The 14,524-nt window shown below is 38.0% G+C and overlaps 1 protein-coding gene across 4 annotated transcripts in view; it reads left to right on the forward strand.

Moving 5' to 3' along the window:
• Spast (spastin) overlaps window positions 1–14,524 on the forward strand; it is a 53,575-nt gene that overhangs the window by 28,176 nt on the left and 10,875 nt on the right. For all 4 annotated transcript variants that reach the window (XM_050162994.1, XM_050162996.1, XM_050162995.1 and 1 more), the window contains 9 exons: window positions 4,022–4,209; window positions 5,466–5,599; window positions 6,012–6,105; window positions 7,542–7,616; window positions 8,312–8,383; window positions 10,130–10,205; window positions 10,402–10,493; window positions 11,080–11,159; window positions 13,091–13,133. In XM_050162994.1, coding sequence (XP_050018951.1) covers window positions 4,022–4,209; window positions 5,466–5,599; window positions 6,012–6,105; window positions 7,542–7,616; window positions 8,312–8,383; window positions 10,130–10,205; window positions 10,402–10,493; window positions 11,080–11,159; window positions 13,091–13,133 — 854 coding nt within the window. The remainder of the gene's footprint in view (window positions 1–4,021; window positions 4,210–5,465; window positions 5,600–6,011; window positions 6,106–7,541; window positions 7,617–8,311; window positions 8,384–10,129; window positions 10,206–10,401; window positions 10,494–11,079; window positions 11,160–13,090; window positions 13,134–14,524) is intronic.

Consider the following 14,524-nt stretch of genomic DNA (forward strand, 5'->3'; position numbering starts at 1 on the left):
CTTTTGTAGACCAGGCTGGCCTCGAACTCACAGAGATCCGCCTGCCTCTGCCTCCCGAGTGCTGGGATTAAAGGCGTGCGCCACTACCGCCCGGCCTAATATTTTCATTTTTGTTGTATTTTGTTTGTGGAATTTTTCTTTTTGTGTTTTTAATATGAAAAGCTTAATACTTTCTCAAAGATTAATTTTTACTATGCATCAGTTTTCATATGTATTATATGAATCTCTTTGGTACTTGTTAGAAACTAGAACTTGACATACCAAGAAGATACATTTTAATAGTATTATTACTGTGGAGTAAGTCTTCTTCGAAACTTTGCTGATCGAATCCTTTAGAAGATTAAATACAGAAAGAAGAAATTAAATGCCTTTTGCTTTGTTCCAGTGGCAGAAACTTCATTTTTTTAGGCTTTCCCAGTCTCAGCTCGTTTTTGTGTGGGTTTCTTTTGATATTGCAGCGTTAGTAGTGACACCTCATGCATGCTACAAAAATACCCCGTGCTCCCTGTACCTCAGGTAGTTTGCTTGGTTGCTGGTTTTGTTTTGTTTTGCTTTTTCAGCAGTGGTTTTATATCCAGGGTAGTTGGTTGTGTTTTTTGAGACAACATTTTAATTGGTAGTTCAAGCTAGAAGTTACTCTGTAGCTTGGGCTGCTGGGGGCTTGTAGGCTCAATGCTCCTGTCTCAGACTCCTGAATGACTGATTACAGGCATGTGCCACTTTACCCAGATTTGGACTTAAATTTTCAGAGCAAATACAGCTTTAAATTGTAGCATACTAACTTTAGGTTAGGCAGTGAAGCAGCTGCTAGTGTGTTTTTGTTTGTTTGTTTTTTTGTTTTTTTTTTTTTTGAGTCTGACCCCAAAGTCACAGAGATCCACCTGTCTCTGCCTCCCAAGTACTAGGATTACAGGCATGTGCCACCATGTCCTAGCTCAGAAGTAAGCATTTTTAAAGCCTGAGGTTCTTACAAGCACACTCTTCGGGATCCCCAAGATTCCTTTAGAAAGCACAACTTTCATAATTATACTACAGGTCAAATTTTTCATAACACTGAAACACTTTGCTGCCTTCACTGGACTGGTATTTGCCCTTATGTTTCTTTGACAACCTTGCAGGCCATCTCAAATCAGATGTCCCATTAGCAGGTGTAGTAGCACTCACTGCATCCTTCACCACCACGCCTTCAACTAACAGTTCATATAGGAAATGCCCCGATATAGCTCTAAGAATTACACAATAGATCTCAATCATTGGGAGCACAGCCTTTCATATTCTGCACACTAGAATAGGAGATGGCTATGTCAAGGAAGGGCATGACTGAGCTGCAAGGGAACTAATGCAGAGGGAAGATTTTTTTTAGATTGGATCTTTTTACCACGTAACTGAGTAAAAAATTAAAAACTTTTGTGGAAAGGTCTCTAAGTTAATTCTAAAAGGAAAATTGAGGCTTTGTCATTTAGCAGGAATCGACCCAGCAAAATTATAATATCTTTAATAACAATGAAATTGACAAATTATGGGCAGAAAGTGAACCCTGGCAAAGAGTTTGTAGTAATCTTTTGGGAGAGATAAACAGCAGCTCTCCCAAAAGCAATAGAATGCAACTTGTAAAGCGATCTAGTTGAATCCTTCCTCTGATTGTATGGGACAAATCAATAGCTGGAGCCCCTACATTCTATACTGATGCAAATAAATCAGGAAAGACAGGTTACAAATCAGAAAAATTAAAGTGGATCAAAGCCCTTGTGATTCTGCCCAAAAGTCAGAATTATGTGCTATTCTCATAGTACTAAAGGAAACCTCTCCACATAGTTACCCATTCGCAATATGCAGAAAGAGTTGTTTTTCATATTGAAACCGCTGAATTTATACCAGATGATACAGAAATGACTTTGTTATTTATTCCATTACAAGATACAATCCTCTAGCACAAGGTAATGCAGAAATTGATCATTATTGATTAGAAGGCCTCAATTTCATTAAAAACATGTCAATAGCAATGGTGTAAAAAAAGACTTTTCTACCCCTTGGCACCAAGCCAAGGAAATTATAAGGAAATGTCCTCCGTGTTCTTTCTATATCCAATACCACTACCTGTAAACACAAAGGGTACTCAAAGGAATGAAATCTGGCAGATGGATGTTTTCCATTTTATAGAATTTGAAAAACTGAAATATGTACACCAAACCATTGATACCTTTTCAGGTTTTCAGTGGGCAATTGCTTTGAGTTTGGAAAAGACTGATTCAGTAATCACACATTTCCTGGAAGTTATGGCTGCCATGGGTATACCTGTTCAAATAAACACAGACAATGCTACAGCTTATGTCTCTAAGAAAATGAAACAGATTTTTCTTATTATAATATAAAGCATATTACAGGTATACCACACAGTCCTATAGGCCAGGCAATTACAGAAAGATCAAATCAAACTCTAAAGTATATATTAAATAAACAGAAAGGAATGATAAATACCCCCTGAATTAGATTGCATAATGCTTTATTAACTTTAATTTTTGTTTGTTTGTTTGTTTTTTGTTGTTGTTTGTTTGTTTGTTTCCAGACAGGGTTTCTCTGTGGCTTTGGATCCTGTCCTGGAACTAGCTCTGTAGACCAGGCTGGTCTTGAACTCACAGAGATCCGCCTGCCTCTGCCTCCCGAGTGCTGGGATTAAAGGAACTTTAAATTTTTTTAATGCCAATGAGAAAGGAGCAACAGCTGTGGAGAGACATTTGCTAATAGAAAAGACTATGGAGTTAAATCAGCTAATGTGCTTTAAAGAAATGTGTTATGTTGGGGAATGGGTTTTGCTTTTGGTTCTACAGAAGAAAAGCTATGAATACTACCTGAAGATTGCAGTGATCCTCCTGTCTCTGTTAGAATTATGGGATTATATGTCACCATGACCAGCATTTTTTGTTTGTCTCTCTGTTATTGGTTTGTTGTTTTTTGTTTGTTTTGTTTTGATTTTTTTGAAATATGACGTACCCCACCACCCAACTTCTCTGATTTTTGAGACAAGATCCCTCTATTATGTAGCTCTGGCTGTCAGGGAACTCACTGTACAGACCAGGCTGACCTGGGAATTACAGAAATTCACTTGCCTCTGCCTCCCAAGTACTGGGATTAAAGGCATGCACCACTATGCCCCACTAGCTTTTTTTTCCCTTAAGCATAGTTTCACACTTTGTAGCCTAGAACTCACATAGCCCAGGTTATTGTTGAACTCACAGAAATCTTCCCTGGATCAGCCTCAAGAGTGCTCACATTATAGTTTAAGCCACCCTACTTGCCTGGCCTAACATTTGTCTTTACAGAAAACATCATTATTAATAAACACTGATTTATTTTATTTTATTTATTTTTACCTTTTTTCAAGACAGGGTTGCTTTGGAGCCTGACCTGGAACTCACTCTGTAGGCAAGGCTGGCCTTGAACTCATAGAGATCCTCCTGTCTCTGCCTCCCAAGTACTGGGATTAAAGGTGTGCTTACCACTGCCCAGCTATTTACAAATACAATTTTCCTCATAAGAAAATTAGAATCTACAACAGGGAAGGACAAACCTAATAACCAAATGTCTTTTCCCAGTAACTATTCCCATGACATCCTTGTCCTTGTCCTTATTTTCTGATTCAGATCTTATTTTGGAATACTTCTGAATTTAAAAACCTTTGTTAAGGGCCAGTGAGATGGCTCAGTTGATAAAGGCACTTACTGCACAAGCTTGATGGCCTGTGTTTGACCCGTGCCACTCACATGGTGGGAGGTGAGAACCAACGTCAGAAACTTGTCTTCTGACTTCTGCATGTGCACTGTGACATATGTGCATCCACACTCATCCAAACATCATATACACATAAACACAATAATAATAAATACAATTTTAAACTGCTGGTACCTTGTTTTGCAAATTTGCTAGTATTTTTATTGTTGCTAGTATTATAAATTATTATTATTACTTTTTATCTGCATAGTCAAAGTTTTTAATCATGATGGCTGTACTTTTTTCTTGACAGAAAGTGGAGCAGTTCCGAAGAGGAAAGATCCCCTAACACATGCTAGTAATTCACTGCCTCGATCAAAAGCAGTCATGAAAAGTGGATCCACGGGCCTTTCTGGTCACCACAGAGCACCTAGTTGCAGTGGTTTGTCCATGGTTTCTGGAACAAGGCAGGGTCCTGGTCCTGCAGCTTCCACGCATAAGGTACTCTAGAACAGGGGTGCAATTGTGCTTTGTCATGCTTGCTTTGGTGTTTTGAGTTCCCTGTAATGCCTTATAGACTTGAGTGGTTTCCACAAAGGGAAATATAATTTTCTAATTTGCAAAAACTATTTGCTATTAAAATCTTAGTTCCTTTCAGAATAATTAGAAATTTTATATTGTTTACTTAGGAAGTCTTTTCAGTATAATGTTGAATATGTCATTTTAATTCTAGTTTTATGATCATTTCAGATTGTGTAAATTTTATTATTTGTATATTTTGCTTTTTCAAGGCAGGGTTGCTCTGTGTAGACTTGGCTTTCCTAGAACTCACTCTATTGAACAGGTTGGCCTCAAACTCACAGAGATCCTCCACCTTCTGCCTCCTGAGTGCTGGGATTAAAAGCATGTACCACCACTGACCAGCTAGATTATGTAAATTTTAGAACATTAAACATACCTAGAATTTTGTTGTAATTCTAATAAGAATCAAAGATGACTTTTTTTTAGAGAGTCTTTGGGTTTTAAAAAAGGGGTGTGCATATGCACGTAATTGAAGGCCATAGGGCACTGAGTGTCTGCCTGTTCCTTTGAGGAAGAGTCCACCTTTGAACTTAGAGCTTATTTATTCTTGGCTGTAAGTCTACAGGCCCTGGTAATCATCTGGTTTCCATTGCCTTCGGAACTGGGGTTACAGGCATGTACAGGATGATTGGCATGTTATATGCATGGTGACATCCTAACTCCATTCCTCATGAATTTCCAGTAAAATCTCTTAACTCCTGAGCCAGTTTTCTGTCTCAGCTTTGTCTTTAATAGTAACTGAATCTCTGGATAAAAATCTATTAGCTCTCTTCATGTCAAATGTCATTCTATAGTGAAGGTAGTTTTAGGTTAAATACTCAATCTTTGCAGTCTTAGATTTTTTTCTTTGTGTTTGCCTGTGTATGGAGACCAGAGGGAGTCCTCAGATTACTTGCTCAGTCACTTTTCATGCCAAACCTGGGGCTCACACACTCTACTAGCTGGTCTGTGAGCTCCAGTGACAATGCTGGGTTACATACGAACTACGTGCCTGGCTTACATGAGTGCTCGGGACCTGAACTCAGGTTCTTACTGTTGTGTAGCAAGCATTTCACTGAGCATCTCCCCAGCTTCATTTCCCCCCCTTGTTTTTATTAAATTCTATCAGCATTTTAGGATGATTTATGAGTGAAAAGTCTAGGTTGTTTTCATATTAAATTCTTGTGTCCTTCAAGGGTACTCCAAAACCAAATAGAACCAATAAACCTTCTACACCCACAACGGCTGTTCGGAAGAAGAAAGACTTGAAAAATTTTAGGAATGTGGACAGCAACCTGGCAAACCTCATAATGAATGAAATTGTTGACAAGTAAGTTTTGCTACGCAACTCATTTCTATTTCTTATTTTTACTTATAAAATACATATGTGTTGGGGGCTGGAGAGATGGCTCAGAGGTTAAGAGCACTGAGTGCTCTTCCAGAGGTCCTGAGTTCAATTCCCAGCAACCACATGGTGGCTCACAACCATCTATGATAAAATCTGGTGCCCTCTTCTGGTGTGCAGACATACATGTAGACTGTATACATAATAAATCAATTAAAAAATACATATGTGATATATAATAAATATTTCATTTACTTTTATATTTAATTTTTTGAAGGTTTTTGCTAATAAACAAGTTTCACAGTTAACATAAATATGACCGTGTTAGGCTTATACGCTACATTGAAATAGCTGAACCATATTTCTGTTGTGAAATTAACTGATGCTTTATTTTTAGTGGGACAGCTGTTAAATTTGATGACATAGCTGGTCAGGAATTGGCAAAACAAGCACTTCAAGAAATTGTTATTCTTCCTTCTCTACGGCCCGAGGTAAGGATTTTATGGCATCAAACAATTCATTCATATTAAATAATTCAAGTTCACTATTTAAAAAAATACAAACATTAAAGTCTGGGTATGTACCAAGCATCCAGCTGAGGAGGCTGAGGCAGGATAATCTTGAGCTTGAGGCCACTGTTGATTCCACAGTGAATTCTGGACCAGTCAGGGCTATAGCATAGTATGGCCTGTCTTACTCCTCCCCCACAAAAGGCATTCACATTTGCTATTGATAAATTGTTATAGGAGATGAGAATGAATTTAAGAAATCCTGAATCCGGGCTGGAGAGATGGCTCAGAGGGTAAGAGCACTGGCTGCTCTTCCAGAGGTCCCGAGTTCAATTCCCAGCAACCACATGGTGGCTCACAACCATCTATAATGAGACCTGGTGTCTTCCTTGCCAGCAGTACATTGTATGCTTAATAAATAAATAAATAAATACTTTAAAAAAAAAAAAAAAAAGAAATCCTGAATCCATTTTTAACTTTCATGTGGAAAGTAGATAATTGTGTGATGTTTTTTTTCCAGCTTGTATCTTTTCATTTTCCATTCTACTTTCTTGCTTTTCTTCTGGATGAGGTTTTAGAATGTTACCCAGGCAAGTCTTGAAGTCATGGGCTTAAGTAGTTCTCTCTTCCCTCAGCCTCTTCATCCAGGATGTGAGCACTCACTACCATGCTCAGTTTTGTCTATTTAAATTTTTTTCAGTTAGTACTTATCATTCCAAGTCATAAAATCACAGTTTGACTGATAGTTAAATTTTTGTTAATACTCATAAAATTAGAGAGTTAAGAGAGCAAACCATGTGTCTTTTATGAATCAAAGTTATATCATGTGCCCAGATAGGGCCCCTTGGGGAGCATACTGTATCTTATAGAGTGAGCTACAGGGCAAGACATAGGTAATAGTTTAGAGACTCAGTGATAATATAATAGACTGGATCTAAATGTAAAGAAAGCTTGTTACAGGCGGGTGGTGGTGGCGCACACCTTTAATCCCAGCACTCAGGAGGGAGGCAGAGGCAGGTGGATCTCTGTGAGTTCAAGGCCAGCCTGGTCTACAGAGCAAGTTCTAGGACAGGCTCCAAAAGCTATAGAGAAACCCTGTCTCGAAAAACAAAAAAAATGAAAGAAAAGAAAAGAAAGCTTGTTACAAGAGGAATCCTACAATTGCAGGTATAAAGAGAACTTTAAGGCCTGTTGTGTGGCACACACCTAATCCCAACCTTAGAGGCAAAGGCAGGCAGATCCCTTAGTTTGAGAATAGCCTGGTCTACATAATGAGTTCTAGGCCAGCCAGGCATACATAGTGAGACCCTGTCACACCCCACCCCATCTTACTCCCCAAAGAAAGATATTATTAGATACTTGGCATGTCTGGATCAGCTCTCTAGGATCATAGCTGTAACCAATGTTTGTTTGGTAAGTTGTTCACAGGGCTCAGAGCTCCCGCCAGAGGGTTGTTACTCTTCGGTCCACCTGGAAACGGAAAGACAATGCTGGTAAGACTGCTGCCAAGGTTGAAGGTTCTATTGAGATACTAGAAATCATATGGAAAAAAGTAGTTCTATATTGTTCCCGAGTCTATTATTTATTACTTATTGTTGTAATATACTTCTTGAGTTTTCATGCAAAAATAAATGGAAAATTGTATGTGACTCTTCATAGCATGTTTTTTGCTTTGTTTTGAGGAAGAGCTTTCTTTACTATACTGAGGATCTGTCTAATGACACTTAGAGTTTGTCTATCTTAACAAGTTTCTTTGACCAGTTAGTTTGCTGTTGGTTTTCTTGTAGTTTTTTACCAAAATCTGAATACCTATATCTGCATCATTCTTCTGAACTATGAAATCAAATAGATATTAAAGGCATGGTGGCACTGAGGAGGCAGAGGTAGGAGGATCACTCTGAGTTCAAGGCCAGCCTAGTCTGAGCAGTGAATTCCAGGCCAGCCATGGCTGCATAGTGAGATATGGTCTCAAACACAAAACCCAACAGGAATAGAATAAGTTTTGCCTTGCCTGTTTAACTTTCTCTGGCCAGTATCTTCCTGCCAAAGAGAAGAGAACTCCTTCCTAGTTCTCTGTGAAAATAGTGTGTAGACTTGTCATAGCTGATGCTGCGGGTCACATCACACATCTGGTACTTTTAAAAAATCAGGATGTTGAACTAACATATTTATTCTTCTGATCTTAAAGGCTAAAGCAGTAGCTGCAGAATCTAATGCCACCTTTTTCAATATAAGTGCTGCAAGTTTAACTTCAAAATATGTAAGTGATCCTTTCCCCATATTGTCATGTTTTTAAATTACTCTCAAGTGCTATTTAAATAAAATGATAGTAATATTACAAAATTTTTTTCTGAGTTTTATGACTGTATGCTTATGTATAATGAATATTACTCTTCAAGGTACAAGGTTTTGTGCACTTTTTAGCTGTTTTAAAATTAGAATTATGGCCAGCTGGTGGTGGCGCACGCCTTTAATCCCAGCACTCGGGAGGCAGAGGCAGGCGGATCTCTGTGAGTTCTAGACCAGCCTGGTCTACAAGAGCTAGTTCCAGGACAGACTCCAAAAACCACAGAGAAACCCTGTCTCGAAAAAAACAAAAAAAAAAAAAATTAGAATTATGTTGTTGAATACTGTCATAGTAGGTCCTAGGTTAAAAAAGGGCCAAACCTGCTTGGATCAAATTCTGGAAATGTATTGCACAAATAAATAAGATGTGGGAATACATCCTTGGGAGGCTGCAGGTCCCAAGACCTAAGTGTTAACAGTTATAATACCTTCTGGGAGCCACAGCAGTGACTGTGTTTTAAGTCTCTAGTTTCTGGTGTGCTGATAATTCCTGGTAGTTCTTGGCTTGCAGATTAATATTTCTGTGTTATCACATGACAGTTTCTGTAATTTCCGAGTTTACATTTCTATGTGTTATAAGAATACAGTTTCATCAGAGTAGAGCTCACCCTAATGATCAACTTAATTTGTAAGGATGCTACTTCCAAATAGAGTCTAATTTATAGATACTAGAGCTAAGGCGTCAGTGTGTTTGGGGGGGGGCAACATAATTCAGGTTGTAATAAATACCATCACTTCTATTTAGTCTCCCTAATGTGGCTATCTAGAGAGAGAGATATATGTGAGAACAGGACTTACAGTAAAGTGAATATTCCCTGCTCTTTGACTCTAAATTAAAATATGATGTAAGTCTTCTCTTTTGTTTTGTTTGTTTTCATTTTTGAGACAGAGTCTCTGTATGTGGCCCTGGCTGTTCTGAAACTTCCTATATAGACCAGGCTGGTCTTGAACTCAGAGAACCACCTGCCTCTGCTGGTATTAAAGGCATATGCTATTATGCCTGGCATTTCTTGGTTTTTTTTTTGTTTGATTTTGTTTTTAATTGCTTTATATTACAGTTTAGATTTCTAATTTTCCTTTCACTGACTCCAGTAGTATTCAAAGAAGAATTCAGTCCAATTTGGGAGTAGTGCAGCCGAACGTGCAGGGTTTAAGGAGAGCTGGGACCTTTCGCAGTCAAAAATGTTTTTGCTGTACAAGTGTGAGAATCTAAGTTTGATCTCTGGAATCCACACTAAATAGGTTGGGCATAGCAGCCTGTCCTTGTGATTCCAGCTGGGGAGGGGAAGACAACCAAATCCTTGGTCCTTATAGGTCAGCCCAGCATAGCTGACTTATTGAACTGTAGGCCACTGAGAGACCCATTCTCAAAAAAAGAGAGCACCAAGATGGTGGTACTGTGCATGCACAACACACATACACATTCGCATACACACATCCACACAAAATGAATAGATCTGTCTTGAATGTTTATAACTAGTAAGAATGGAACTGGTGCACTGTAAGAATGTAAAATATTTCCCACTAACCTTTAAAAAGCAAATAGTGTGGTTTCTAAAATTACACAATCTTATAATAAGGTCATGAAGTTAAATTTTAAATCATGATAAAAACTGGAATATTATTGCATTTAAGTGTATTAAGCATGCATTGTTTGTAGGTGGGAGAAGGAGAGAAGTTGGTGAGAGCTCTCTTTGCTGTGGCTCGAGAACTTCAACCGTCTATAATTTTTATAGGTAAGTATTTTCCCAACTTAGTTGAGCATTTATGAAAATACACTTTCCAAGTTAGAGAATTTTGCTCAAAAAGCTATTGAGAAGGACAGCATTTTAAAGAATGAGTTCCGCAGGTCTGTTAATAAGTACGAACTGGATGGATGTTAGATGGCTTACTTAGATTGCTCTTAAACCCTCACCTTTGCATTTCTTCTAGATGAAGTCGATAGTCTTCTGTGTGAAAGAAGAGAAGGGGAGCATGATGCTAGTAGGCGACTAAAAACTGAATTTTTAATAGAATTTGATGGTGTAAGTATTGGTAATCTCTATATATGTGCACACATATATATATTTTAAGATTTATTTTATCGGCCAGATGGTGGTGGCTCATGCCTTTAATCCCAGCACTCGGGAGGCAGAGACCGGTGGATCTCTGTGAGTTCGAGGCCAGCCTGCTCTGTAAGAGCTACTTTCTGGACAGGCTCCAGAGCTACAGAGAAACCCTGTCTCAAAAAAAGAAGAAAAAGAAAAAAAAAGATTTTTTTATTTACCATATGTTTTTGTGCATTTGCCTGCATGAGTTTTTGTGCACTATATATGTATATGTGTTCAGAAGCCTACTGAAGCCTGAAGAGCACATGAAATCCCCCAAAGCTAGAGTTACATGTGGTTTTGAGCTGCCATGTAGGTGCTTTGAACTGAAATTCAAGTCTTCTACAAGAGCAACACATGCTCTTAACCTCTGAGCCATCTTTCTAACCACTGATTATACTTTTTACTTTGACAGTATTTTAGTATGTATACTTTCCTACTAAATGGCCCAAACTATCAATACATGTGTATATATATAGTTTTTCTTTTATCTAAAATACTGACAAAACTTTTTGGCTTGCAGGTGCAATCTGCTGGAGATGACAGAGTACTTGTAATGGGTGCAACTAATAGGCCCCAAGAACTTGATGAAGCCGTTCTCAGGTAGTGAGATATGTTTATGACAGATTCATTTCTTGTGCTCATCTCTCCTGTCTCTCTTTTCGTGTGTAACCCTGGCTGGCCTGGAACTTATAGCCATCTGCCTACTTCTGCCTTCTCAGTGCTGAAACTAAAGGAGTGGCCACCACCACCCAGGTTCATCTCACCTACCTCGGATATCCTGCACTCACAGCTCTAAGAGTAAATGATTTTCCCCATGTGTTGTCCACTTCCTAGTGTTGCCGACTATACCAATGTCCTAGGATCATGCCTGGGACATTATTAAAACTATTGTCTATATACTACATTTAGATAAACCATTTCTTTTGCATTAACTTTAAAGTCTAAAATCAGTTCTTACCATCATTTTCCCCCCTGCTTTAAGACAGGGTTAATTTTTTTAGCTCTGTAGACCAGACTGGCCTCAAACTTACAGAAATTGGCCTGCCTCTGCTTCCTGAGTGCTGGGATTAAAGGTGTGTGCTACTACTGCCTGACTCATTCTTTTTTCTTTTTTTTTTTTTCAAATTTTTTTTTGGGTGGGGGCCTGCACATGCATGTGAATGGAAATTGAGGACATCCTTCCAGAATCTTCTGGCTCTTTGTACTACTTGGTGTAGAAGATCAAATTAAGGTCACCAAGCTTAGTGCCAAGCACTTTTACTCACTGACCATCAGGCCTGTTTTTGTTTGGTTATTCTTTTGAGACAGGGTTTCTCAGTATAGCCCTGGCTGTCCTGGAACGCACTCTGTAGACCAGTTCAACCTTAAAGTCAGAGATCTGCCTGCCTCTGCCTCCTGAGTGTTGATTTTTAAAAATTATTATTATTAATTATTATTTTAAATCTTTGACTTTTTGATATAGGATCTTAATGTAGCCCAGGTTTTGCTTGGGCTCACTGTTGTATTCAAAGCCTTAAACTCCAAATTCTCCTGTCTCCATTCCCTGTGCTGTGACCACAGATACACACCTCCACACACATTTATATTTATATACTTTTCCCCATTATTTAATTATTTTAGCCCTGGCATCACCATGCTGTGCCACCCAGCTGTTAGGTGGCTGAGGTCACTGTCCACCCTGCAAACTACCACCCTAACTGGAGATACTTTGAGCACCTGATACTTACATTCTCTTTATTTAAACGTCATGAAGTACTGTGGGTTAAGATGTAATTCAGCTGTACTTGCCGATAATAATTAAAATTTTTTAGTATTAAAAATAAACATACAGTTGTCAAAAAGTGTAAAAATAAGTCCAGAATGTCTTTCATAGTTCATAAAATCATCTGGATTATATGCTGGGTGAGCTCTGCTCAGCTGTTCCACACAGTAAAGCTTTGTAAATTAAAACGTAGTCAGTAATGATGAAATGAACCTTTTTGTTTCTGTAATCTTTGTTCTTTTTAGTTGTTTTTTTAGAAGACTTCTTATTCTGCTTATTATTTCAGATATTCTTTGATTTAAAATATTGTTGCTATTAATTTACACATACAAAATGGCAGGCTTAATTTAACCATCTACTCAATGAAAGATTTTAAATCATTAACTAGAGAGTTTGAAACAAATAATAACTAAGCCTGGAGCCAAAGCCCTGTGATCCAAGCTACTTGGAAGGCTAAAGCCGGAGGATCACAAGTTCAAGGCCTTCCTTTACTATATTTAGGGCCAACCTGGGCAACTTAATGAGACTATATATTAAGATAAAATATGAACGGGCCATCAGAAAAGGGGCTGTCTAGCATGTGTGAGGTCATAGGCTCAATTGCAGGTGAACCACCCACACTAAAAAAGGTAAAATTACCTTTTTGTATTAATAATCAGAAAGAACTTTTAATCGCCTTAGATATTATATTTACAGCTTTTTCTATTAATTGTTATTTGAGCTGAGTTACCTATAACTTCATATTTATATTTCTAATTTGATTTTTCAGGCGTTTCATTAAACGGGTATATGTGTCTTTACCAAATGAGGAGGTATGTATATTTATATTTCAATTTTTTATTAAAGTAAAAGCAAGTATCATCCTGACAATATTATATTTGCAACTCTGTGGTATAGCAATTTTGAGAACATTTTGTTGGGACTGGAGAAATAGCTCAGCTGTTAAGAGCACTGACTGGCTGCTCTTCCAAGGGACAGGGTTCAATTGCTAGCACCCACTGGGTGTTCACAACTGTGACTCCAGTTCCAGGAAATCCGACATACATGTGGTGCACATACAAAATATCCGTACACATAAGATAAAATAAATCTTTAAAAAAAAGCTCCTGTCTCAAAAAACAAACAGACAAAAAAAAGCTTGGCAGTTTCTTAAAACAATAACCATAAACTTAAATAAGACCCAGCAGTTCCTGAACATTTTATCCAAAAGAAGTAGAGACTTCTCCAAAGAAGGAAGACATACCAACAGTATTAGACAGCTGTCCTAACAATAGCCTCAGCCTGCAAGAAAAGTAATTCAGTTGCTTAATGTATAAACAATGTGGCATATCCAGTCAATGAGTGCTATTTAGTGCACAAATTTATTATTTAATTTTATAGGGCTTGCGATATAGCTTAGAAGTAGACGTGCAGTGGTGGCGCACGCCTTTAATCCCAGCACTCGGGAGGCAGAGGCAGGCGGATCTCAGTGAGTTCGAGGCCAGCCTGGTCTACAAGAGCTAGTTCCAGGACAGGAACCAAAAGTTATGGAGAAACCATGTCTCAAAAAATCAAAAAAAAAAAAAAAAAAGAAGTAGAGCATTTGTCCAATATGTATAGGGCCCTGGGTTTGATCCATAGGACTGAAAAAAAGTTTATCAGCTGTACATTTTACATTCATTAATATTAACAAAATTAAAAAATAGGGATTGGAACCATATACAAACTAGTTATATATGATTTTATTTTATTGTTTTATTTATTTACTCATTTTTCTTTATGATTTTGTGTGTTTTGTCTACTGTATGTCTGTGTACTGTATGTGTACTTGGGCCCCAGACAGGCCAGAAGAGATCAGATCCCCTGAAACTGGAGTTTCAGATAGTTAAGAGCTGCCATGTAGGTGCCGGGAATCAAACCTGGGTTCTCTGGAAGAGCAGCTAGTGTTCTTAACCACTGAGCTATCTCCCTTGCCCTGATTTTATTCCTTTTAGATGAAATATTTAGAAAAGACAGATTTCTAAAGATACAGTCAGATGGTGGTTAGATAGGAGAGGAGATAGGGGTAGGGATTAATTGCAAAGAGGCATGAGTGAGCTTCCAGGAGTGACAGATGTTCTAAAATGTTATTATGGTGATGGTTTTACAATTCTGTATAGTTAAGTCATTCGAATTAATACCTATAATGTATGAAATTCTTGCTATATAAAATCATATGTCAACA

The sequence above is a fragment of the Alexandromys fortis genome, unplaced genomic scaffold (assembly GCF_014885135.2).
Source record: "Alexandromys fortis isolate MF-2015 unplaced genomic scaffold, M_Fortis_MF-2015_v1.1 scaffold_148, whole genome shotgun sequence".
Taxonomy (NCBI): domain Eukaryota; kingdom Metazoa; phylum Chordata; class Mammalia; order Rodentia; family Cricetidae; genus Alexandromys; species Alexandromys fortis.